Raw genomic sequence first — 25525 nt, 5'->3', positions numbered from 1 at the left:
TGGCATCTGAATTTCCCCTTAGCCATGGAAATAGACCAAGGCTGTCAATATTTTAAAAGGCTATTGACTCTTTTCTCTCCCGCCTCCAAACAATTCCTGCTGACTTCTGTGATAGGGAAACAGTGCTTGTTGGTGTGCAGCTTGTCAGAAAATGATTTAAAAAGCAAAAGGAAAACAAAAAGCAAGAAACACTGCTGCCTGGCCACCATTGGAGTGCCTAGGAATTGAGGCATCCCAGGTGGCGGTACCTGTTGGCAACGCCACAGGACTGATGTTAGCCCCGTCTTCTAATATAAGCTGAGTTGGAAGCTTGGAGCAAGGGCCGCTTTTCCTTTAGCAGACTGGTGTGATGCTGGGAACAAAAGGTCCTTCTGGGCTGAGAGACAGAGCACCCTACTGGGCACTAAGCAGTGTTCTCCTGTCATTCTTCACTCTTCCAATCTGTCACATGATGTATGCTACCATGCATGCAACACCGTGGTACTTAGCACCATCAATTGCCTGCACTGCTTTTTTTTTTTTTTTTTTTTTTTTGAGATGTTGTTTTGCTCTTGTTGCCCAGGCTGGAGTGAAGTGATGTGATCTCGGCTCACTGCAACCTCTGCCTCCCTGGTTCAAGCGATTCTCCTGCCTCAACCTCCCAGTAGCTGGAATTACAGGCGCATGCCACCACACCCAGCTAATTTTTTGTATTGATTAGAGATGGGGTTTCACCATGTTAGGCAGGCTGGTCTCGAACTCCTGACCTCAAGTGATCTGCCTGCCTTAGTCTCCCAAAGTGCTGGGATTACAGGCATGCACCACTGCACCCGGCCTGCTCTGCTATTTTTTAATGACCGATTTTCATTGTGCTATTGAATTTGCAGTTATTCTACATCATTAAAAATTTTACAAAAACTCATCATCTATTATGAAAGAAGAGGAGTTTATGTTAGATGTTTAAAATAATTCCTTGAGGGAAAAACCCTTTATGGCATTATATTAATTGTATGTCATATACCAGAGCAAAGACCACCAAGATGTTTTTACTGACTCCTCTCTTTAAAAAATAACTTCATTTTTTGCACACTATTTTATTTTACTATTGGAAAATAATAAAACAAATAAACATTGGAATTAAATGGCAAAGAAAAAATGACTTAGGTGACTCATGGTTGAAACTTGAAAAAGTATTCATAGTAAACTAGATGAATCGCCCAATTTCATCCCTTCAAGAGTTACCCATTACAGCAACTATATTTTTCTCTTCCTAAATCTCTCATTATCTCTTCCTTGCAACTTTCCTTTTATTCGGTTCTCAGCAAAATAGGTTGAGAGGGTTAAGAGAACATGTCATTGATCTTTCCTGAGTTCATTATTCATTCATGAATGACTCTAAGCTCCAGTCTATGAGACAAAAAATGTTCTTTTTTTTTCTGCCAGAAATTGCCATTTTCAGGTTCTCCTCAAGAGATGACATATTTTCTCTGTCTTTATTATAGCAAGCTTGTTGCTTGGGAACACAATCAGTAGATATTCAGGTTTCAATGTATGCTAAATGAATTATAAGTCACAATCTGTTATTGAAGGGAAATCAAAGAGGAAATTAAATGCCCTTACTGTAATTGGGTCAAGCACTGAACAAGTTCATGGATCCTGGAGGGGGGAGGAAAACGAAGGGAGAGGCTGAAATTCAGAGGGCTCTCAGAATGATCCCATTTCTTATTTGATAGAAACAGAACTTACGCCCAGACAGGTTTGTAATTCAGTCTGAAGCACCTACTATGTGCAAGCACTGGACTTGGCTTGGGTGACAGTCACAACAGACAAAGCCCTTGCCATGTTATGCTTAGTGTCTAGAGGTGCAGCAGACATGAAAAGCTACACACACACACAAAACAGTCTACATTCCAAGGGGCATGGCTGAAGAGGCCAGGGTGCTCTGAAACCAACTAATGAAGGAAACCTTGTTTGGAATGAGTGTCCACGAAGGCTTACTAAGTAAGAAATAACAAAGCTTAAAGGATAAAGAAAAATGATCAGATCAGAGAAATGGGGGTGGGTGGTGAGGGGAGAAGGGAGGGCTCTAGGTAGGGAAGCTCTAGTTTGGGAGCAAAGGTCAGGAGCTGGCCTAGATCCTGGCTCAGTTGAAGAACTACAAGATGTCACCGTGCTGCATTTCAGCAAGCGGTAGGGACAGCAGCGGAGCAAGATGAGGCCAATCCCAAGGGTTTTAGAGGTCAAGTGAAGTATTTTAGCTGTTAACCACAGGACAATAGAAAGTCATCGAAGGGTTGACATTAGGGGAAGCTGGGTGAAGCATGCATGGGGCTTGCTTACATGTTCTTTGCAACTTCCTGTTAATCTATTATATAATTTTAAAAAATAGTAGGGAGTGAGGCAATAAGATTTTTCAAACATCACGCTGGCTTCTGCATGATGAATGGAATTGGGTAGGAAGGGACAAAGTCTGAGGTTATTGCAGTGATGTGGGCAAGAGAAGAGCATGGTAGTAGTGAAGATGGAGAAAGCTTGTGTTACATTGTGAAGGTCTGATTGAGGGAACAGGTGACTGACTGGAGGTGGCAGGCCAGGGAGAGGCGTGAGGTGTGAGGTCCAGGTTTCTGGCTTGGGCACCTGGTATGGATGGAGATCCACTTGTTAAGTGGATTAAACTGGGTGTATAAGAGCAGGGGACAAAGGTAGAATTGAGTGTTGGGTGTGTGAAGTTAAAGTTGCCTACAAGATATTTCAGTAGTGACTCTGAGTAGCTAGCTGGATACATGAGACTGAAGTTATTAAATGCCAATTAAGTAAGAATCAAGAATAGTCATAAAAATGGATTGAGGTTTCTGGATCTACATTTTGCTACTGTTCTCAGAGAAAAAGATTTAGGTTTCAACTGGTTGGGATCTTTGTGTTTCATTACGGATGTCAGTAATCTCCATTTTTGCTATCAACAGTATCAGATTTATTCTGCTGACAATAAAGGAGGTATCTCTGCATAGGGATTTTAATCAGCTTGTTGCACCTGTGACAGGATGTTGTATCCATATTCAAGTACTTGAATAAATGCCCTTGCAGCCAATCTTAGTTTGTGTTTTACTGTTATTGATGCACACTGTAAAATTTAGACCCAATCACATATTTTTATACAAGTTCTATTTGTAAAGCCTTACTTTTTTGCTGTTCTTTTTCAGTTGAGACTTGTACTTATTAATTTATTTCACAGTTTAATTTCCTTCCACATCTATAAGCAATTTTATGTTTCATTATCTTCACTTTTATGCCATTGTTTTTCACTTTAGTCCTAGCTAATGGGTCTCTTAACTGTTTATGTTGCAGGCTTCCATTTAGTATTTTTCAACCCATTTAGTAATATTTGCAAGACAAAGGAAAAATTCTTACTCCTGTTTTCTCCTCAGTAATAACGAGTATTTTGCATTTGTGGATTCCTAGAAATAAATGCTGCCTAGGAAGCATTTTGTTCAGCCGACTTTGACCTCAACCCATTCTCGACAGGGGTCGGGCAGAGTCAGGGATGATAATATAATTTATCATCCAAATAAGAACAAATTTGAGAGTGGAAGGGGATGCTAACCAGACTGGAGTCAGAGACAAAATGAGAAAATCTGGCTGTTCCGGGCACATGGGGCTGTGCAGTCGTTCTAATAAGGACTGCTCTGTGCAAATATGCCTTGCTGCTTATAGACCTGTTAAATAAGATCATGACAAGAAGGCAGATCTCAGGGCCTGAGGACCATGCCAATAACGAAAGCACAGGGCTGCACAGGGTCAGCAGAGGACGAATCTCTCCAATTCCTAATGTTGAGTCCAGCAGATGCTTGTGTGATTTTCTGGCTCTCTGTCCATCGGCTCCTCCCTCTGTTCACTGCAGACACTCGGAGGCCTAGCTCGCCCTTGCTGTTAGGTGTTGAACTCTTCTGTAAAAATTCTCAAGCTCCTCCTCTCCATGTGCTCCTAGTCTGTACCATGGGGTAGCCCTAGATTCCAGTCATTTTTGGGGAGCATGCCGTCTGCTTCATGACAATTTCAGTTTTGATTTCCCAAGTTCCTTACAAGGACATTGACGACAGAGATCCTCGCTCATCTTCCCTCCACCTAAAAGAGCTCTCTCTCAACCCATAACACTTACAAGATGTGAGCAGGTAACCTCGGGAGATGGCAAATACTACTGCTATTTGCCACTATCTCCAATCTAAGAGGTTTGTGGAAATATATATTTTTCATATCTGTGTATTATTTCCCTATTTGCTTTGTTTAAATACTTGGATATACTTTCCTCTTTGAAAAATATTTGACTATCTTCTGCTTCCCCACATTGCTTAGGTTTGTTTATGTCTACTAGAAATTTGATGGACAATAGCAAACATTTGTTAAGCACCTAGTATATCCTGAGAAAAATGCTGACTAGGGTTGACCATACCAGATGAAGTTTGCATAGGCAACATTATCTCATCAGGTGGATCCTGTTACAAACAGAGTGATCTGGGGGCCTTACGTGAGGCCAGATTGTCAGGGAAGGCTCTAATTTGGCAAGTCAAATCTGAGAGGACTGAGAGAGGCATACTCATTTTTATTGAGCATTTCTAGGACATTTCACTCCCTAGAGATACACCCATGTGTGACATCCACTTCGTGGTTCTCCCTGCTCCAAAGCACGTGGCTCTTCCAGGCCCTGGAGGCTTTTGCCATCACAAATGAAAATGTAGGCAGCTGCTATCAGTCAGGAGCAAGAAGAGAAAGGTGTGAGGACAACATGAGAGGGAGCCACAAGGACTGTCCCTGTCCAGGCTAAAGCTCTACAGAGGACACAGAAGATACGTGGCACCCTGCAGGGCAGGACATTCTGAACACCAGGAAAGCAACATTATGGGTGAGAGGGGCCCTGAAGGATGCCTGGAGGAGGGCTATGGGACACATGACTGGTGTGGGGGTGGTAAGAGGTCACTCTGAAGTGGGAGGATGATGGCAAGAAGACCATGACCATGCGTGAGTTTATTAGTGTTCACCATGATATAGGGTGGGTGATATCTAGCCCTAAGCCAGATTCTCGGGGGCAACTCACAGTTTAAGAGATGTGGCATCATTGTCCTATAGGGAGTAGCAGCTGGACACTAACTCCATAAAGGGCCAGGCTTAGGGAGGCTAGATATCAGTTCCTTGAGGACAGGAAGTGGTACCACTTATAGGACTGAATAACCCTTGGCACAAGGTGCAGCCAATAGCTCTGGGTGCACCAATGCTTGACAATTGTCAGCAGATGACCAAGCTGTAATAGTGAACCTTTTGGAGGATGATGAATTAGCCTTTGACTCATTCATTCTTTTGATTCAACTTCATTTCAAAAAGCTTTTGTGTCAGAGGATGAGGCCATCAAACTGGTAACTAGGCTTCATTCTTTGACGTGGGTTCTGAAGTTTAGTCAAGCTTCTGTTAGTACAATCACAAATTAAGCATTCCTTTTCTTTTCCCAAAGGAATGTCTGCTTTGAAACAGGCGTACTGTCAGGCCTCTGAGCCCAAGCCAAGCCATCGCATCCCCTGTGACTTGCACGTGTACGCCCAGATGGCCTGAAGTAACTGAAGGATCACAAAAGAAGTGAAATGCCCTGCCCCGCCTTAACTGATGACATTCCACCACAAAAGAAGTGAAAATGGCCGGTCCTTGCCTTAAGTGATGACATTACCTTGTGAAAGTCCTTTTCCTGGCTCATCCTGGCTCAAAGAGCTCCCCCACGGAGCACCTTGTGACCCCCACTCCTGCCTGCCAGAGAACAACCCCCGCTTTGACTGTAATTTTCCTTTGCCTACCCAAATCTTATAAAACGGCCCCACCCTTATCTCCCTTTGCTGACTCTCTTTTCGGACTCAGCCTACCTGCACCCAGGTGATTAAAAAGCTTTATTGCTGGCCGGGTGCGGTGGCTCAAGCCTATAATCCCAGCACTTTGGGAGGCCGAGACGGGCGGATCACGAGGTCAGGAGATCGAGACCATCCTGGCTAACACGGTGAAACCCCGTCTCTACTAAAAAAAAAAAACTACAAAAAACTAGCAGGGCGACGTGGCAGCGCCTGTAGTCCCAGCTACTCGGGAGGCTGAGGCAGGAGAATGGCGTGAACCCGGGAGGCGGAGCTTGCAGTGAGCTGAGATCCGGCCACTGCACTCCAGCCTGGGCGACAGAGCGAGACTCCGTCTCAAAAAAAAAAAAAAGCTTTATTGCTCACACAAAGCCTGTTTGGTGGACTCTTCACACGGACGCGTGTGACACATACATCTTCAATTGTCAATTACTCTTTTAGGGAAAAGGATCTGACAAACTGTCGCTGAACTGTTATTTTGCAAAAAATTAAAATGGTATTCTCTCTAATTCTGCTTGTAAGAAATTTATTTTTTTTCTTGTGACATTTTTTTTCAGCAAAAATTTCTCTCAAGGTACTAGGTTAGGGATTATTAAACTATACGTGATCCCCACTAGACAGCTGGTAAAGTTACTAATTTTGTCCTTCTAAAGAATATAGTCACAAAACTCCATTGCCATTAATTATGGGCTAGGTTCTGTTTGTCACCTCCTTCTCAACACTTCTAGTTTGCACTGGGAAAAAGAAAATAGAGTCATACAAATAACAATATGTAACATCTAGCTAAAAGCCTTCAGATTTCAAACTTCTTCTTTATTGCATGCATATGATACACATCGGGTGGGGGCGTTAAATTGTTCTACACCTACTAAGTAGTATATGTTCACTGCAGAAAAAAATAGCACACATAACAAGTAAAAAACAAACCCAACAAACCAAAACAAACACCACCTCCATCTCACTACTGTGGTGATACTACCATTAGCAGTCTGCTGTGAATCTATCCCTATTTTACATGTAACCCAAACAAATTAGGGCTGTCTCAGGGCCAGTCCAAACATGGTGTTGCATCTGAAAGAAACACAGATATGCTACCTGAAAACACAGATATGCCATATGAAGCCTGGAAAAAGAACGTAAGTATCAATGTCTCCTGATAAGAGAAGGCCAAGGAAGAAACAGACTGTGTAAAATATTGTAAAACCCTCTGAATCTTCTGTACTCTGCCTTTTCTTCTTTTTTTTTTTTTTTGAGATGGAGTTTCACTGTCACCCAGGCTGGAGTGCAGTGGCACAATCCCGGCTCACTGCAACTTCTGCCTCCCAGGTTCAAACAATTCTCCTGCCTCAGCCTCCTGGTGGCGGGGATTACAGGTGTGCGCCACCACGCCTGGCTGATTTTTGTATTTTTAGTAGAGATGGGGTTTCGCCTTGTTGGCCAGGCTGGTCTGGAACTCCTGACCTCACATGATCCACCCACCTCGGCCTCCCAAAGTGCTGGGATTACAGGCGTGAGCCACCGTGCCCAGCCCACTCTCTGGCTTTTCTAAGTCCCACACCCTGTGGCAGTTGTCCAGTCTCTTCTCCTTTTCAGAGAGGAGGCAGAAATCTCCTTTCTTTCTCCTTATCCTCTCCCCTAAAATTCCAGAGCACCATTCTCACCTCTTCCTCCTCTTCCCACCTTCTAGATCTCTTCTTCCATAGATAGCTCCCTGCCTTTTCTTACGTAAATCAACTTTCCTAACTTCTTCCTGTACTCCTTTTCTTCTATTATCTAAATAAGCATTGCAAAAAAAAAAAAAAAAAAAAAAAAAAAAAAAAGTTTCAGCAATGCAAATAAAGAACATTCCTGAAGAGAGGGGAATGGAGATGAGGGTTCCGGAAGGGATGAGGAGGAATTTTTAATTTTATTTTATTTTAGAGATGGAGTTTCACTCTTGTCATCTAGGCTGGAGTGCAATGGCAGGATCTCAGCTCACTGCAACCTCTGCCTCCTGGGTTCAAGCGATTCTTCTGCCTCAGCCTCCTGAGTAGCTGGGATTACAAGTGCCTGCCACCACACCTGGCTAATTTTTGTAGTTGCTTTTTAGTAGAGATGGGGTTTCACCACGTTGGCCAGGCTTGCTTTCATAATTTTACACTAATGTTTATATTCATAGAAAATATTTTACATTAATCTACTTTAATATTTTTGTCCAGTGCATTTAAGATATGGAAACAGAGGTCCAGGAAGATTAGCTTGCCTATGGTCTCAGAGCCAGTAAGTAAAGGAACCAGGCCAGTGAGGGCTCCACAAAGCAGCCCCATTCTGCCTTAGCCTCACTATGGACTCCTGTGGCTGGAGGTTGAAAGCAGACGAGACTAGGTGAATTCTGAATTGTGGCAGTCCCAGAGAGAAGAGGACTGCCAGGACACTGGGTGAATACTAACAGACGCTGGGGGAAACCTTTATCTGGGGGTGCTAGTCAAGGGGAATAATAGGAGTCACCCCTTAGACAAGTGTTGGCAAAGGAGATGGGAGGATTTCAGGTTTCTGGGACTAACTTCTCTTTCTCAAGAGGGTTATATCCTTATTGTTGATCTCAGCCCTTGTCAAAATCTTCTGGGGAAGAATTTTTTTTTTTTTTTTTTTTTTTTTTTTTTTTTTACCTCCAGGGCTCATCATGACAGAACTATGTAAAGGAAGTACCTGCTGGGTGAGGTCTGGGTAGGAGCAAACGTCACTGAAGATTCACCTGGCAGAGTGGGCAAACCTACTGGTGCTGTTGGATGCTGGTGGAAGATCCAAGCTCAGCTGCCTTTTCTCAGAAGCCGAAACATGGTTTCTGGGACTGAGTTTTGGCTAGGCAATTGTGCCTTCCGGATGTGCACACACACATACATGTGCCTGTCTAGCTACAATTTCAAAGCGACAGCAAACAAACAAGAGTAGCCATCGGACCCAATGCTGGCTGAGCTGCTAGGAGATACAATGCAGGTAGTATATGCATTTCAACTCCCGGTTCTTAGGAATGGAAGTTTAAATTTGGAGTGCAGATGGTGATGCTGGTCAAAGCGAGGAGGTGGTTTACTTTCTGGACAGCTGCCTTGGCTTCCAGATCTCACTAGAATGGGCAGGTCTTTTCTAGAGGTCTGTGACATACAATTTTAGGGGAAAAAATAGAAAGCAAATCACCAGTAATAAGTGCTAAGTTCTAAAAGTGACAGTTGACTTGTCCTTCCAGATAGTTCAGCCTTGGTGGGATTTAATGCAGAAGAGATGACATGTCAGAATGACTGGATTGTGGGGCGATCGTATGCATACGATGAAGCTTTGTATAAAGGTGATACCAGCGTAGCTCCTCATCACAGCCTAGACTATTTAGGTTCTGCTCGGGCAATGGATCAAAAGTCCTAGCACAAAAAGACCTGTGTGCACAGAAACTGTGTGCTTCGGGGTCCAGTCCCTCCACCAGATGAAAGCACTAAGTACGGCGGGTTCCATCATGACTCCGTGGCCTGCTCGTCTGGGCTTTGGTCATCCACAGGTTCCTGGAACTCATCTCCCAGGGCAATCTCAGTGCAGGCCAGACCTTGAGCAAGGCCAAGATGGCGATGCCCATTAATGGCTTTTTCATCTTTGGCTCAGCAGGTGGATACTGGGATTAGTCACTTCCTATTTTGTTGAGTTTGCCAAATACATTTTGGACCTTGAAAAAGTCCTTATGCGATCGCAATATGATGCTTCAGTAGAGTCCTGTCCACTTTCCACTGGCCTTGGCAGGTGGTTGACTATTATGAGAGCAACTAGGGCCTAAATTGTGAAATACAAATGTTACTTTGTTTTTGTAGAAAGACTGGATGAAAATAACACAAAATGTTTTGGAAATTTTGTTAAAAATGCAATCTGTGCTTGAAGAACTTAAATCTAAGTCTGGCTTTATGTTTCATTTAAACCTTTTTTACTCAGGCAAAATAGCAATATTTGAAGGTAAAAACAGGTTTGTAATGATTAGGAGAGATTCTCCTAATTGCACGTTGCAAACCAATTATACCAGAGAAAGCTGAACCAGTTCTGAGTGTGTTATTACTGTTATTAGGATTTTCACCTCTCAAGTGAATAGTGCTTTACGATTTATATATGAAAGTGCTTTCACATGTAATGTATAATAATCACACAGTCTTCTTTGAAATGCCTTGAACTTTAAAGAACAAATCCAGGTTGGAAGAAGAGGTACTCAGAGAAATAGTGCGAATCAGATCTCTCTGGAGAATCAGATCTCTCTACTGGAACCCCTGCGTGCAGGGTTTTTAGTGTGCAGATGACCATGTCTGGGGGCCTAACATTCTAGCCACTATCTGGTCTGCTTCTTAAAGATGGTCTTGTTTTAATTAACACAACCTTTTGGCTGCAGATCTGGTGGGGATGGAATTGGGAAGTGCCAAGGGACCTTGAATGAACACACGTGATTTTTGTCCATGTAGAAATAACAGGCTAAGAGAGTCTCCTGAGAAAACTGGGCTTATGAGATAACCAGCTCTACCCGGAGAAGCTTTGGAAAATCAAAAACAAAAACTCAACTTTTCAACTGTGTATCTAGACCAAACACCTGAGTAACTGTCGGTAAATCCTTTACTATGTGACACTGCCCATGCCTGGATATGAGGCACAAGGAACAATATCTCTTGCAGGGTTTCACTTCCTAAAAACCTACTGAAGAAAAAAACCACTGAAGTCATGGGACAAAGGGCTATTCCTCTGCGTTAAATAGGAATGTCCCCTGGAGGGAGAATTCCACTTCCTCTGCCAACTAGCAACCCTGCTGGCAGCTGTGTTTGAGAAAAGTGTGCCTATCAACTAATGATGCCTAGCCCCTCTCCTGGCTCCTGAATGGAGAGTCTGTGTTGGTGGTATTGCCATCCACCATTAACAAAAACTTGGCTTACTTTCAAAAATGTAGATCCTTTTAGGAATTCTTCAATGTCACAAAGGTAATGGTTTCCCATTTTTGTGTTAACTGTATGTTTGCCCTAATTTGATGGATCACGTTTTGATTTTTATATAATTTTCACATTTTCCAGATTTCCATTCAGGGTCCTCAGGCTGAAATTAGGCATATCCCATGGCCCAGGCTGGTTGGACACAACTAAATCTCCATAAATCTCTGTTGAGTCTCCAGAAGAGATTCAATGAGAAAATATTTTAGGAAACAGGGTTGTGAGCCTTTGTGCTCAGTGATGTTTAAGTTGACTGACCATTTCAATTTTGGAAATTCTAGTCCATTAACATGAAAAAAAGGCAATTACATGTTTGTATATTTCTACCTATGCTTGTGCTTTCTGCAAATGTTTATAAAGAGTGCCATGATAAAATAAAATAATTTTGTGTTTGCTTCTGGTGACAGTAAATTCTATTTATTTATTTATTTATTTATTTATTTATTTATTTATTTATTTTTGAGGCGGAGTCTCGCTCTGTCGCCCGGACTGGAGTGCAGTGGCCAGATCTCAGCTCACTGCAAGCTCCGCCTCCCGGGTTTACGCCATTCTCCTGCCTCAGCCTCCCGAGTAGCTGGGACTACAGGTGCCCGCCACCCCGCCCGGCTAGTTTTTTTTTGTATTTTTAGTAGAGACGGGGTTTCACTGTGTTAGCCAGGATGGTCTCGATCTCCTGACCTTGTGATCCACCCGTCTTGGCCTCCCAAAGTGCTGGGATTACACGCTTGAGCCACCGTGCCTGGCCAGTAAATTTTATTTATAAAATACAATTACTGGCCAGGCTCGGTGGCTCACACCTATAATGCTAACACTTTGGAAGGCCGAGGCAGGTGGATCACCTAAGGTCAGGAGTTTGAGACCATCCTGGCCAACGCGGTGAAACCCCGTCTCTACTAAAAATGCAAAAATTAGCTGGGCGTGGTGGCGCACACTTGTAGTCCCAACTACTCGGGAGGCTGAGGCAGAAGAATCGCTTGAACCCGGGAGGTGGAGGTTGCAGTGAGCCAAGATCGCGTCACTGAACTCCAGCCTTGCGACAGAACAAGATTCTGTCAAAAAAAAAAAAAAAAAAAAAAAGCAATTACTTAATTAAAAGCTCTAGGATGGTTAAACAAACAAACCAAACCTTCTGCTGAACATCTGAGTTTCACTGATTATGATGGGAGGTTCAAATATATGATTACTTCATATACGGATGTGAAAAAGGTCTGATAGGCAGTTTTCAATTAGAGTTATTGTTCTGTTTCCATATTAATAGAAACCAATTAGTTATTATGAACAGATTGGGTATTTAGCTCAGGCATAACATAAAATGCAAGACTAAAAAGAAAAAAGAACATACAGTATTCTTTTTTACTATGTTGCTATCAGGTTTAATATATTTAATATATACTTTTTGTATGATCCATTAGGGCAAGGGATTTCCTGGCATTGAACATCTACTTAAAATATCTGTGGTTAAGTTATCATAATGAATATTACTAATGTGTAATTCATTAAGACCAACAAGCCAGCATCTTACATGATGTTTGGTACTTAGCAGGTATTTGAGACTATGCTCAGTTTTTTGCAAAACCTGTCTAGCTTGTTTGCGTGCAAATAACATTGACAATACAGTTCATTTCTAACGTAGGAGAAACTTGATTTTGGAGCCTTCCCCCTCAAACCTGGTCCTGATTACTGCTTCAACTCCTGTTTATATAATTCTACACAATTCTGGCAGGATTCAAGAGCACATACCAGGGTGTTGGCTTTTACGAATCTCCTGGGATGTAAATGTCACGCTGACTGGATGAACCCTGGCCACAAATCCCAGACAAGCACAATGACTCTATTTATTCAGACTTGGCTGCCTGAATGCAGATTGACTCTGTGGGTAATAAATTTTCACAGGCCAAGAGCTTCAGGATCAACCAAGCTGATCCTGAGAAGAAAAATGCACCTAAGGAAGCAGAGTTGGGCTGCAAAAACCTCTTATGTTTTTATTCCATGTGTGCCTATCATTCAGCTAATTCATTTAGTTACTGATTGACATGTACTGTCAATGCTTTCAGACATTTTAAAAGCTCTGCTTTGTGTTATGCAATTGTCATATTAAAAAGAAACAAGGGAAAAAATGAAGAGCTTCCATTACAATTGGCAATCTGCTTTTAATAGTACACCCAAAACTGATGTGAGTCATCCAGTAATCTCTATGGTAAGGAGCACAGAATTGAGATGGGAATGTTTCTTGTGCTGCTCCATAAGAAACCAAAGGAAACAGCAATAAGAACTGCAATTTTGTGCTCAGAGCAACCTCACCTACCATCTTGACATCTTGATGCAGCGAGGCTTTAGATTATTTCTAAGAGACACGATTATTACTCTATGCATTATAAATAAGAAAATAATTGGCTCTTTAATTTGTAGATTTATGTTAATGATCTAGTTATCTATTAAATTAATTGCATGCTCTCCAAACATTGATTGGGGATTAAAAGGTAACTTTTCATTGTGCAAGAAGTAAATTAACGCCAATGGGGAAATTTCCCTCTAAGGATTAGATCCAATGATTGTTGCCTGTAAAATTAACATAGTCAGTTAAAGTGGACAAACCATGCTCATTTAAAGAGAAAAATACGGTTACATAGTTAAAATGAAAAGACTGCCCAATATGTTTGGATAACGTAATTACTGGAAGCTGCAGGCATGTACACAGCCATTCAATTTAGATCTCTAGTCCCTTCCTTTCCCTAAGCTATGTGTTTGTCATCTCCGAAAAACGTGTCTGCAGTTGACACTATCTCGGCTGCTCCTTGCGGAAAGTCTTAATCATGTGTCCCTCTCCTCACGCCTTAGCTATAGCAATGCCATCTGCATATTTGCTTGTGTCCAACCTCTCCAGCTTACCCTGACTTGAGAGGCAGAGCTCATCTTTTTGCCAAATGGGAAGACTTACAATACAATTCATCACTCCCTTCCTAATCTATTATTACTATTATTATTTTTTAGTACTTAACGTCGTAAGTCTTCTAAGTCCTTCACACTGTTTCATAAAAACATTGGCCTTTGGAATTGTTAAAACCAACAGTTACAGAAAGGAGATCAAACAAATTACTCCAGGTATCACATGCCTTTCATTTACTCAGATAAATAAGAAAACTGATTCTCAAATCTTTTGTGCTATTTCCAGTTGGAACCTCATCCGGTATGAAAACCATAGGTGCAACCATAAGGCTATGCTTCCATTTCATTTATGTCTGTAAACTTTCTAAGGAAACCCAGTCACAACCCCAGCACTAGAGGCTACGGTCAAAATCTGGTTATCCTTGAAAGGGAAGGCTGTGGAGAAACCCAGTCTCTTGGTTTTGAAGGCTTCTGTTTGAGATAACTTATGAAAACTTGTAACTTCAATATAGCTTGATGTAAGCATCTTTAAGAAGTGGCTATAGACATTTCCATGGAGATTGGATAAATGCTTTTTTTCTCAAATAGGTTATTTTTGTATTAATCGACAGCCAACTTAAGGTATTGGGCCTTATATTTTTGTCATCTCTGTCAATACTTTTGATGTTTGGATAGAACTCATTTGAAAAATCACAGAGTTCAGGAAAAGGAACAAAGACAGAGCAAAGGTCATCTTTGATACCGTACAATGGACAGTGGGAAATACTCTCAATTGAAGGCATCACTATGCATTTATCCATGCATTCATTCAACAAATATTTAGCAGTTCTGCTGTGCCAGACACAGTCCCTGCCCTCAGGAAACTTCCAGTTTAGCTGCTGTAGACAGTTAGAAAAAGTAAACATAACATGTAACTAAAATTACGATGAGATTTAGGTAAAAAGATGAAGGATACTGTGAGAAGGACTAACCAGGAGTCGATTAGATGAGAGGGAGGTATCCCTGAGGAAGTGAAAGTCATGTTGCACCTCCAACATGAGTAGGTGTTAGCAAGGCGAAAATGAGGGAGTAGAGGCCTATGGAGGCCCCGAGGCAGCTGAGCTCAGCTTCCTGCAGGAGCTGAGAGAAGGGCTGGGCTTCAAATGAGCTCAGTGTGAAGATGAGACGTGGACAAAGCCAGATGGTGCAGGGTAGTGTCGGCCATGCCGAGGGCTCTGAATTTGATCCCAGGTGGGATGGGAAACCCATTTAAGATTTTAGACCAAGGAATTACTTGATCTGATTTTTAAAAGATCACTGTGGGGAGGCTGTATTACACAGGGCAGGGAACAGAAATATGATAGTTCGTACCAGACTGGTTTAGACTAGCTGGGAATGGAAAGAGGTAGATGGACCAATATTTAATTTTAGAGGCTGAGTTTATAGGACTTAGAGATGAGGTGGCTACCTGAGTGAGGAACAGGGAATCATCAAGGATGAGTCTGAGGTTTCTAGGCTTGAACAGCTGGGCATTTGGCAGTGCTAGTTTTGGAAATGGGAACAATAACAAGAGGAACATGTTTGTGTGTCTGGGTAGAGCGGTGGCAAAGGCCAGAAGTCCAGTTGGGCACAGACTGGATTTGAAATGTCTGTGAGACATCCAAATGGAAAAGTCAAGTAGGTTTGCGGTTCTGAAGAGAATTCTGAGTTGTGCATACAACTTTAGAAATTGTCAGTATATAAAAATTGAAGGTCATAGGAATGGATGAGATCACCCAGAGAACAGACATGGAGAAGAAAAGTCAGGAATAAACACAGAAAGTTTCCAACATTGGGGAGAAAATCAGAGTCAGCAAAAGAGCCTGAGAAGAGAAGTCGGAGAGGCAGGACCCAAACCAGGAGAGTGTGGGGTTAGACTCCTACAGAGAAGGGGGTAATGAACAGTGTTCAATGCTGTAAGTCATATAGTAAGACAGGGGACTAAGAAGAGCCCAGTATAATTGGCTCTATGGAGGTCATTGGGGGCCCAATGAGGAGCATTTCTGGTAAAGAGATGGGGCATAATGAGATCAAAAGAACAAGTCTCTAAGTAGCTCTGAGGAAATGGATGAACTTTGGATAGGAGCAGGGCAGCGTCCTCTCACAACAGGAGAGCGGGGGGAGGATAAGTGAAGATGGAAGCAGGGGTGCAGATGTGGTATTGAGAAGTTTAGGTTTCTCTGCTAGAAGTCAGTCAGCCATGGCATGAGGTACAGAAATAAAGATAAATAAGATAAACAGTGAAATTCAGGTTGTTTACTCATGAAGTTGGGAAGACAGAAAACTACATTTGTATTATCTATTATTATAAATTCTGTAACAAAGGTTACAGGATATTAAGGGAGAAAGCCTGCAAAATGACAGCACTAGTGAACTGTTATAAGTTATGTATATATAGTATAATACCTAGAATAGCCACTAAAAAAGCTATACAGAGACACACACAAAAATGTTACCGACAAATCAAAATAGAAGTCAAAAGGTTTAAGGAATACACAGAAAGGCAATAAAAAAGAAAAAGAAAATAAAAACCAGGAAGAAACCAAACAAAAAATAGAGTGGTAGACATAAGCTTTAACAAATCAATAATTCCATTAAATGTAAATGGTCTAAATGTATCAATTAAAAGACAGAAATCGGCAAAGTGAATAAAAATATGACAACTATTAATATATGCTGTATATAAGAAACTCATTTCAAATATAACAATATTGGTAGGCTGAAAGTGAAAAAATGGAAAAAAGTTACATTATGAAAGTATTAACCAAAAGAAAGCAGGAGTAGCTATACTGTTATCAGAAAAAGTAGACCTCAGAGCAAAAAAAATGACCAGAGACAGAGTGGGTCATTACATAATGAGAGAAGGGTCAATCCAGCAACAATACCAACAATACAGCAATCCTAAATGTACACACACCAACTAACAGAGCTGCGAAATATGTGAAAACAACCTGATCGAACAGAAGCAATAAATCCACAATGATAGCCAGAGACTTCAACACCCCTCTCTCAACATTAGATAGAGCAATTAGACAGAAAGTCCAGAAAAGATACAAAAGAACATCAAATAAGATAAATATAATTGATATTAATAGAACTCCCTAACCAACAACAGCAGAATATACATTCTTTTAAGTGCCTATAAAACATATACCAATATAAACCATATCTTGCGTGATAAAAAATCCTCAACAAATGCATAAGAATTGAAATCATACAGACTATATTCTCTGACCATAAAGGAACCAAACTAGAAACCAATAAAAATTAAGATTAAGGGGGATCTCTGAGCACTTAAAAATTAAACAACACATTTCTAAATAATCTACGAGTCAAAGAACAAGTCTTATTGAACTGAATGACAACGAACTACAATGCATCAATATTTGTGGGATAAAGTTTATAGCATGGCTGAGAGTCAAATGCATAGCATTAAACACTTACCGTATCATAAAAAAGAATGAATCTCAAATCAATAATCTAATCTCCCTCAAGAAACTAGAAACTGGTAAAAATGTACCCAAAGCAAGCAAGAGGAGGGAAATAAAGATAAGAAATCAGTGAAACTGAAACAGAAAAATCAAATAGATAATATTAATGCAACAAGCTAGTTCTTTCAAAAGATCAATACAGTTAATAAACCTCTAGCAAGACTGATTAAAAAAAGAAAGAAGACAAATGATGAGTATCAGTAATGAAACAGGGACCGACACTATAGATTTTGCAGTCGTCAAAAGGATAATAAAGGAATACTACAAACAACCCTATCTACATAAACATGACAACTTAAGTGACACGGATAGTCTTATTACTGAAGAGCACAGTACCACACACACCCAGTATGAAACAGATAATCTAATAGCCCTATGACTATTAGATAATCTGAGGAGCTCTATAACTATTAAATTTTTTTTTGGCCGGGCGTGGTAGCTCACGCCTGTAATCCCAGCACTTCAGGAGGCCGAAACAGGTGGATCACGAGGTCAGGAGATCCAGACCATCTTGCCTAACATGGTAAAATCCCGTCTCTACCAAAAAATACAAAAAATTAGCAGAGCATGGTGGTGGGTACCTATAGTCCCAGCTACTCAGGAGGCAAGGCAGGAGAATGGCAGGGACCCAGGAGGTGGAGCTTGCAGTGAGCCAAGATTGCGCCACTGCACTCCAGCCTGGGTGACAGAGCGAGACTCCGTCTCAAAAAAAAAAAAAAAGTTGTTTTTTGTTTTTCTCCCCCCGAGATGGAGTCATGCTCTGTCACCCAGGGTGGCATGTAGTGGCTTGATCATGGCTCAAGGCAACCTTGGCCTCTTGGGTTCAAGCAATACTCCTGTCTCAGCTTCCTGAGTAGCTGGGATTACAGGCATGTACCACCACGCCCAACTAATTTTTGTATTTTTGGTAGAGATGGGTTTTCACCATGTTGGCCAGGCTGGTCTCAAACTCCTGATCTCATGATCTACCCTCCTTGGCCTCCCAAAGTGCTGGGATTACAGGCATGAGCCACCATGCCCGGCCAGGAAATAGAATTTTTAACTTTAAAAATCTCCAGGCCCATATGGTTTTACTAGAGAATTCTGCTAAATAATTAACATCTTTTTTTTTTTTTTTTTTTGAGATGGAGTCTTGTTCTATCACCCAGGCTGGAGTGCAGTGGCACAATTTTGGCTCACTGCAACCTCTGCCTCCCACGTTCAAGTGATTCCAGCCTCCCGAGTAGCTGGGATTACAGGTGCATGCACCATGCCTGGCTAATTTTGTATTTTTAGTAGAGACAGGGTTTCATCATGTTGGTCAGGCTGAACTCTATGATTTTTCAAATGAGTTCTATCCAAACATCAAAAGTATTGACAAAGATGACAAAAATATAAGGCCCAATATCTTAAATTGGCTATATATTAATACACAAATAACCTATTTGAGAAAAAAAGCATTTATCCAATCTCCATGGAAATGTCTATAGCCACTTCTTAAAGATGCTTACATCAAGCTATATTGAGGTCTCAAACTCCTGACCTCAGGTGATCCACCCACCTTGGCCTCCCAAAGTGCTGGGATTACAGGCCTGAGCCACTGTGCTTGACCTAACATCGTTTTTAAAAAACATAAGTCTTTTTGAGAAAAGGGCAGGGGACCCTTCTCAATTCATTTTATAAGGTCAGTATTACCCTGATATCAAAACTAGACAAAGACAGTACAAAATAGAAAACTTCCAATCAATATCCCTCGTGAACATTAGAAAGACAAATGTGTGGTGAGGATATAGAATAACTGAAATTTCTCTTACACAGCTGGTGGGAGGGTTGACTGGTAGAACCATTTTGGAAAATGGTTTGAGATAATTTACTCAAATGAAAATGGTCTAAATGTATCAATTAAAATGTATCCGTAGGGTATGTAAATATGCACACACCCTACTGCTCAGCATTTATACTTCTGGGTATAGACCCAACAAAAATGTTCCCATGTGCTCAAGAAATGACCTGTACAAGGATGAAAAGACCTGTACAAGGATGCTAATAAGAGCACACTATTTTACTCCCCAACCCCCGCCAAAATACCCACATGCCCATTAGCAGTGGAATGAGTAAGTAAATTATGGCATACACACATAATGAAATAGGATACAGCAATGAAAACGAACAAACTTCAATTACAGGTAACAACTTGGGTGAATCTCATAAACAATGTTGAACGAAAGAAGCCAGACACAAAAGAGTACATGCCAAATAATTCCACTGATATAAAGTGCAAAAATAAGCAAAATTACACTATGGTGTTAGAAAACAGGAAAGTGGTTATTCTTCTGCAGAGTGGTGACTGGTGGGAGCATGGGGGCACCTGGGAGGCTGGTCATGTCTGTGTTTTCATCTTGATATTGGTTGTATCATACATATATATATATAAAATCATTTTTAAAGACATATCATTTTTATAAATCATATACAAACAGGCTGGGCACAGTGGTTCACGCCTGTAATCCCAGCACTTTGGGAGGTCGAGGCAGGTGGATGACTTGAGGTCAGAATTTTGAGACCACTCTGGCCAACATGGTAAAACCCCGTCTCTACTGAAAATACAAAAATTAGCTGGGTGTGGTGGCAGGTGCCTGTAATCCCAGCTACTTAGGAGGCTGAGGCAGAAGAATCACTTGAACCCAGGAGGTGGAGGTTGCAGTGAGCCAAGATCGCACCATTGCCATTGCACTCCAGCCTGGGTGAAGAGTGAAACTCCGTCTATGTGTGCGTGTGTATGTATATATACATACACACATATACATACACAAAAAAATGCCTACTGGATCTAGTGACATGAAGATGATGGGTGACCTCAAGTTTTGATGAAGTGGCAGGCTTGGGGATCTAGCATTAATTCCAATTTTACAAACAGAGACACTGAAGCAGAGAGCAGTTCAGAGTCTGGGCCAAGGTTACAAAACTAAGTAGCAGAGTGGGGATTTGAATCCCTGGAGTGTGGCGGCTGTGCTCTTAATCACTAAACTAGACTGTCTTTTGACCTTTAGGATAACAAAGGCAATGGGGAGAAAAGGAAACTGTTTGGATGAATGGAGGTAAGATGGCGCACTTCCGGGTTCTTCATCACCAACTTTTCCCGTGCGCTGAAAATGCAGCCGGCGCCCGGGAAGGTGCAGACCAACCGGGCATGCGCCAGGTGACGTCAATCCAAAGAGACCAAGATTTACCTGGCCGCACCTACGGAACACCCCCCCACATGCCTGTGTCCCGCCTATTGCCCTCCCACTCCTAGAAAAGCCGCTCCGGATGGACGCCAGGTGCGGACTTCCCAGCCCCCACTCCTGTCGGGACTGCATCAGGAACTCCGCCCGAGAGCTCCACCGGGCGACTGTCAGTCTCCTTTGCCAGAGGCTGACAGACCTCACCTTCCACACCTTCTTCCCTGAAGCTAGGTGACCAAAGAATAAATTTGCAGTTTTGCTCTTAGCCTTGCCTACTCGCTGGTTCTTTTGTGCCCGCTCTGGTGATCTTAGAAAAACAAATCAGAAACCTCAGATAGGAGTGTTCAAAAGCATGAAGTCTGAGGTGATCTGAGGAAGGGCAGGCAGGTATACCAACTTGAAGCTCTCACAAACACCTCTTCATTACAGAGGCACATGGGCTGGTTGGACCAATATTCACAAAGACAGCCAGATATAATGTCAGAAAAGGTGCAAGATTTTCACACACTGTACCATGTTTATTGAGGCAAGGGATTTTTAAAATATTTTGGGTTTAAGGTGCAAACTCTGATTTTACATCTACAAAAATCATTTATGTTAAATGTTCAATTATCTCGGAATGCCAGGGAATGAGTGTGTGTGTGTGTGTGTGTGTTTGTGCACACGCTATGCTGTTTCAGGGATAAAACATAGTTTGGTCTTGAAGAGAAAAAAATACCATATCATTTGTCTTGTTTAAAAGTATGGGAATTACAATTTTGTGATTAGACCAGGGTATAATTACAGGCCAAAGCAGGACAACTTAATGCAATTACTGTTGAAGCAATAACTTAAAGTATCATATGTGAAACCACTGTCTGGAGTCTTAATTAGGAAAAAAGGATTACTGTATAAAAATTATTCATTCTGTCAATTCCTTTTATTGCAAAAATAGGAAGGTATATTCACATAGGAATTAAATGCAAGAATAAAGGATCTGACCTGTACATTCACAACACAATATTATCAGTGAGTACAGAATGGAAGGGAGTAGCTTAAAAAGCAAAATGAGTCAACTAAAAGCTCTCGTTGCCTTAGAGAACATGTATAGTATGTCATTAGTAATGTTTATTAACATTGAGTTTTCACTGGAAATACTTCCTAGAAACAGCTCAGGAAATTATTTCCAAATTTAAAAAGGTTTGCAGATTGAAATAGTCTGTGAACCCTTTTTCTAACAAAAAGCATACACAATTTACATGTTTGATATGATATAATCCATAATCTATGTACCCAGGCCACTTAATGGGAAAAAACACAAAGAGATGAAATCATTTGCTTATCGTCATGTAGATAAGAAGCCAAAATTAGGAGTGAAGCCATTTTCCATTTCGGCTGAGATTGCTGTGTGGCAGGTATCTGGCTGCCCTGGAAACAAATCAACAGATCGCTAAAAAACTCAAAGCCTGAGTGGCCTTCTTTGCCCAGTTAACCTTCTTCCACTGGGTATTCTCCACTTGCCAATCTGGTTTCCAGACTCCTCAAGCTCTTCTCCCTTTTTGGTGCCTCAGTTTCTCCCATGAGATGAGTAACCTCTTTTTGTGACCTCATAGCTATGCTCTGCTCAGATACTCTTACTGGAAATTCTCCTTTGACTTGTTTTTTTTTTTGAGACAGAGTCTCGCCCTGTCGCCCACGCTGGAGTGCGGTGGTGCGATCTCGGCTCACTGCAAGCTCCGCCTCCTGGGTTCACGCCATTCTCCTGCCTCAGCCTCCCGAGTAGCTGGGACCACAGGCACCTGCCACCACGCCTGGCTAACTTTTTGTACTTTTAGTAGAGACAGGGTTTCACCATGTCAGCCAGGATGGTCTCGATGTCCTGACCTCGTGATCTGCCAGCCTCGGCCTCCCAAAGTGCTGGGATTACAGGCGTAAGGCACCGTGCCCAACCTCTCCTTTGACTTTTATTTAACCTCTGCTTGTTCTCTCTGTACGTTATTTGTATTTGCATGTCTAGACAGCAAATCATCTGCATAGCATTTCATGATACTTTTCTATTAAGTTCACTATTCCAAAACCAATAGAATAGCATTAGTATTTTGTATTGCATACAAAAATGACTTATTAAAAAAGGCCTCTCTGAATTTTCTTTCTACCCATTCCATGTATCTAAACTTGACAAAATGCAACATGGGGGATGAGAAAAAAAACAGAAGTGTAGAAAAATCTGTCTTTAGTGTTTTTAAACTTGCTTTGAAATACAAACATTTCTTGAAATGCAGAAGTGAAAGTGATGAATGTTAAGTGGATATTTTTTCACCTTAACTGACTGATCAGAAGAGTATTTATAATCCCCTAACTGATGTCTGGAGCTGATAAATCAACACCAGGGGAGAATATTTCAAGCACATTTATCATTTAAGACAAACAGCCTATACCGAGCATGATTATTTTTTATTCATCATTTTGGCTCACCTCTACATTTGCTCCTTCTCAATGTTAATAATATCTGTATAAGACTTCTCAATATTTAATTACAGATTGCCTGTTGCATGCTGATGAGGTTAAGGTCATATGTTTGACCTCCAGAAGGCCAGTTAGCTACACACACACACACACAGACACACACAAACACACACACAGACACAAACACACACACACAAAAACACACACAGACACACAGACACACACACATACACACATACAGACACATACACACAGACACACACACACACAGACACACACACAGAGACACACACACATATATACACACAGACACACACACACACACACATACACACACACACACACACATAAATAAAAATAAAAAAAAAAGGGCCCTATTTCTAAGGGAAGCCTGATCTTAGCTTCCTTGTAATACCCATTGGTGGTCTCAACATCATAAAAATTACAGAATTCAAGGCTTAAGGGAAACTGTGGGCAAGCTATTTTAATATACTGACCCAACTGCATAGAAGCTCACACTTAGCAGACGAAAGACCAGCATCCTGGAGTGCCACCATTCAGCTCGGTTAATACCCAGCACAGTCCACCAGGTCACTGTTCTCAGTGTCACCTCCAAAGGATGCTGACATAAAAGAGAATCTTACCTGTTCATTCTCCTCTTCATCACTGCTTAGCTTAAGGTCATCTTCCAGCATTCTGAAAGAAGGAACAAAGAGGTGCAAAGAGGTACAGATAGTTAGTGGATTCAGAATAATTCAGCATCAAAATATCACCTTAATGTTGCTAATAGAGCAACATTTTGGAAATAAGTCTATTTGATTTCCTATTTTTTTCTTTCCTTTTTATGCACTTTTCCTCTGGTGCACTTAGGAAATAGCAGACAGTCCCATCATAAAAATTAACCCTCACAACAGTCATCAGCTAAGACAGGCAGCTTTCAGAAGATGCTGTGTTAGTAGGGAAATAACACTTAACCATAACGTATTGTATATTTCAAAATAGCTAGAAGAGAAGAATTGGAATGTTCCCAACAGGAAGAAAAGATAGATCTCTGAGGTGACGAATATCCTAGTTACCCTGATTTGATCATCACACATTGAATACCTGTATCAAAATACCACACGTACCTGAAAATAGCAATAAAAAAGAAGATGCTTTTTTTTTTTTGTCTCCCAAATACATAGGGGTTTCTCCCCTGGACAGTTTGCATTCCACAATTACTTGTTTAGTGTTTTCCAAGCTCCCAGTGCTGGGCTGTGTCTCCATGCCTGCCCCAGGGGCTTTCATGGTAAAGAGAGAAGAGAACAAGAGCCATAAAGCCATAAACTTGAGTTGTGAGCGAAGCTTCTTAGGCCATCCATCAGTCAAAGAGGTGGAAAAGATGTTGTCCCCAAGATCCTATCTAGTGGGGAAAACCAAGCAGGAGGGCGCTTTCTGAAAAGCCTGTGAAGGTGATTCCCCAGCCCACCCAGATCCCGCCATCCATCCTGAGGAGACAGCGGGGAAGCAAGAGGTTGAAAGTGAAAAAAAGAAACACAACTTCAGACTCTGTTATTTGTGATGATAACACTGTATTCTTTTCAGCGTGGCTAAATTGTTTCTTTACAGAATAGTAGTTTTCAGATTAATTCACTTCAAAAGAAATCGTACTCAGAAGTGTACTGTAGAAAAGCGTGCTCTCCACGCAGAGACGCTCTGAGGGAGCAGGGGAGAGCCCGCTTCTGAGGGACCCTGAGGCTCCATACATCAGTGCGAAGGCCGCTGAGCCCTTGTGCTCAAAGGCCTCATTGAAGCCAGCTTCCAAAGGCTGTCCCCTGAAATGTACCCAGTGTCCTTTAAAAGCCAGTTGCAGGCCGGCCCATCACTGATACATGCCTCTGAACATTCGTAGAAGTCATTTCAGTCACTTTTGGGGCAAACTAGGGGGTAAAGAACTGGCAGGATAAGGCATGGCCCAGGCTCTGCCGCACCTGTCTATGCATTTGGGGCGAGTCGCTTCACGCACCCTGCCCCCGTTTCCCTATTTGTGAAGTGATGGGTTATAGAGGGCGATCCTGAGGTCGAATCCTGCTTTAGATTCCATCGCTTTAGATTCCGTCCTGAGTCTACAAAATAAATATGCTCCCCAGTTCCGTCAAGTAGAAAAACCCTTCTATTTGTTCTAGAGAACACCACGGAGAAACTTCTAAGTGGTTTTTGGGGTACGATTTAAGGCATTGCCATCAGTGCACCCAATCTGCTTCCTCACAGGCTCCTGCTCATCTTCCCATGCTGAGAGGTGTTGTTCTTGTATTTTTTAAACCACAAGTGAACAAACGAACACGTCAGCAGAGGCTGTAGAGCGGCACCCCCAATTCCTCTGCACGTCTGGCATGCCATTCATTTCCTTCACCTCACAGACACATAGGCTTGGCTTCAAAGAGAAGAGACCTCTTGGTGATTTATTAGAGCATTGTTTGGGAGTAGCCTGGGGAAGCGGGCTGTGTTTCCTCTGTCCTTGAGTCCCCAGTGACGAGCACAGTGTGGCACAGAGCACAATTCCAGTTTGCTGGCTGGGCTGAGGCGCCTTCCCAAGACCATTTTCCTGCCCAAAGGCACAGATTTCTTCCTAATGAAAAAGACCAGAGAAGGGGACAGGTCCTTGC

General features: G+C 41.8%; 1 protein-coding gene across 6 annotated transcripts in view; it reads right to left on the bottom strand.

The window, feature by feature from the left end:
* The window catches only part of AFF3 (AF4/FMR2 family member 3), a 628365-nt gene that overhangs the window by 113888 nt on the left and 488952 nt on the right, over positions 1-25525 (bottom strand). For all 6 annotated transcript variants that reach the window (XM_030920551.1, XM_030920547.1, XM_030920549.1 and 3 more), the window contains one exon: positions 23525-23576. In XM_030920551.1, coding sequence (XP_030776411.1) covers positions 23525-23576 — 52 coding nt within the window. The remainder of the gene's footprint in view (positions 1-23524; positions 23577-25525) is intronic.

Source organism: Rhinopithecus roxellana, chromosome 17 (assembly GCF_007565055.1).
Source record: "Rhinopithecus roxellana isolate Shanxi Qingling chromosome 17, ASM756505v1, whole genome shotgun sequence".
Lineage (NCBI taxonomy): Eukaryota > Metazoa > Chordata > Mammalia > Primates > Cercopithecidae > Rhinopithecus > Rhinopithecus roxellana.
The sequence above is the reverse complement of the archived record's forward strand: the minus strand, read 5'-3'. Positions and strand labels throughout refer to the sequence as shown.